Source organism: Bison bison, unplaced genomic scaffold (genome assembly GCF_000754665.1).
Source record: "Bison bison bison isolate TAMUID 2011002044 unplaced genomic scaffold, Bison_UMD1.0 scf7180017859017, whole genome shotgun sequence".
Classification (NCBI taxonomy): Eukaryota; Metazoa; Chordata; class Mammalia; order Artiodactyla; family Bovidae; genus Bison; species Bison bison.
In genome coordinates, this window is record NW_011489589.1 from 24422 (window position 1) to 24695 (window position 274).

General features: G+C 52.6%; 1 protein-coding gene across 4 annotated transcripts in view; it reads left to right on the forward strand.

Moving 5' to 3' along the window:
* RNF4 (ring finger protein 4) overlaps positions 1-274 on the forward strand; it is a 35724-nt gene that overhangs the window by 20827 nt on the left and 14623 nt on the right. For 3 of the 4 annotated variants that reach the window (XM_010830425.1, XM_010830434.1, XM_010830442.1), the window contains exon 3: positions 56-170. In XM_010830425.1, coding sequence (XP_010828727.1) covers positions 56-170 — 115 coding nt within the window. Of the gene's footprint in view, positions 1-2; positions 171-274 lie in introns of all 4 variants that reach the window. The other variant, XM_010830450.1, reaches the window with a different exon arrangement.

Here is a 274-nt window from a genome sequence, read left to right on the forward strand (position 1 = left end):
AAATCTTACTGGTCAGAAGCTATGTAACTGTTTCTTTTTCCCTGGAAACCCTCAGAGAAAGCGTCGTGGTGGGACAGTAAATTCTAGACAAGCCCAGAAGCGAACTCGGGAAACCACCTCCCCACCTGAGATGGCCTTGGAGGCAGAACCTATAGAGCTCGTGGAAAGCGGTAAGATTGCCAGCGACCCTGAGCATCAGTTGGGAGCCACCGGCCTGGTGCAGGCTACACAACCTGTGGGCCTCAGTTTCCTCATCTGAAACAGGGCATATTGC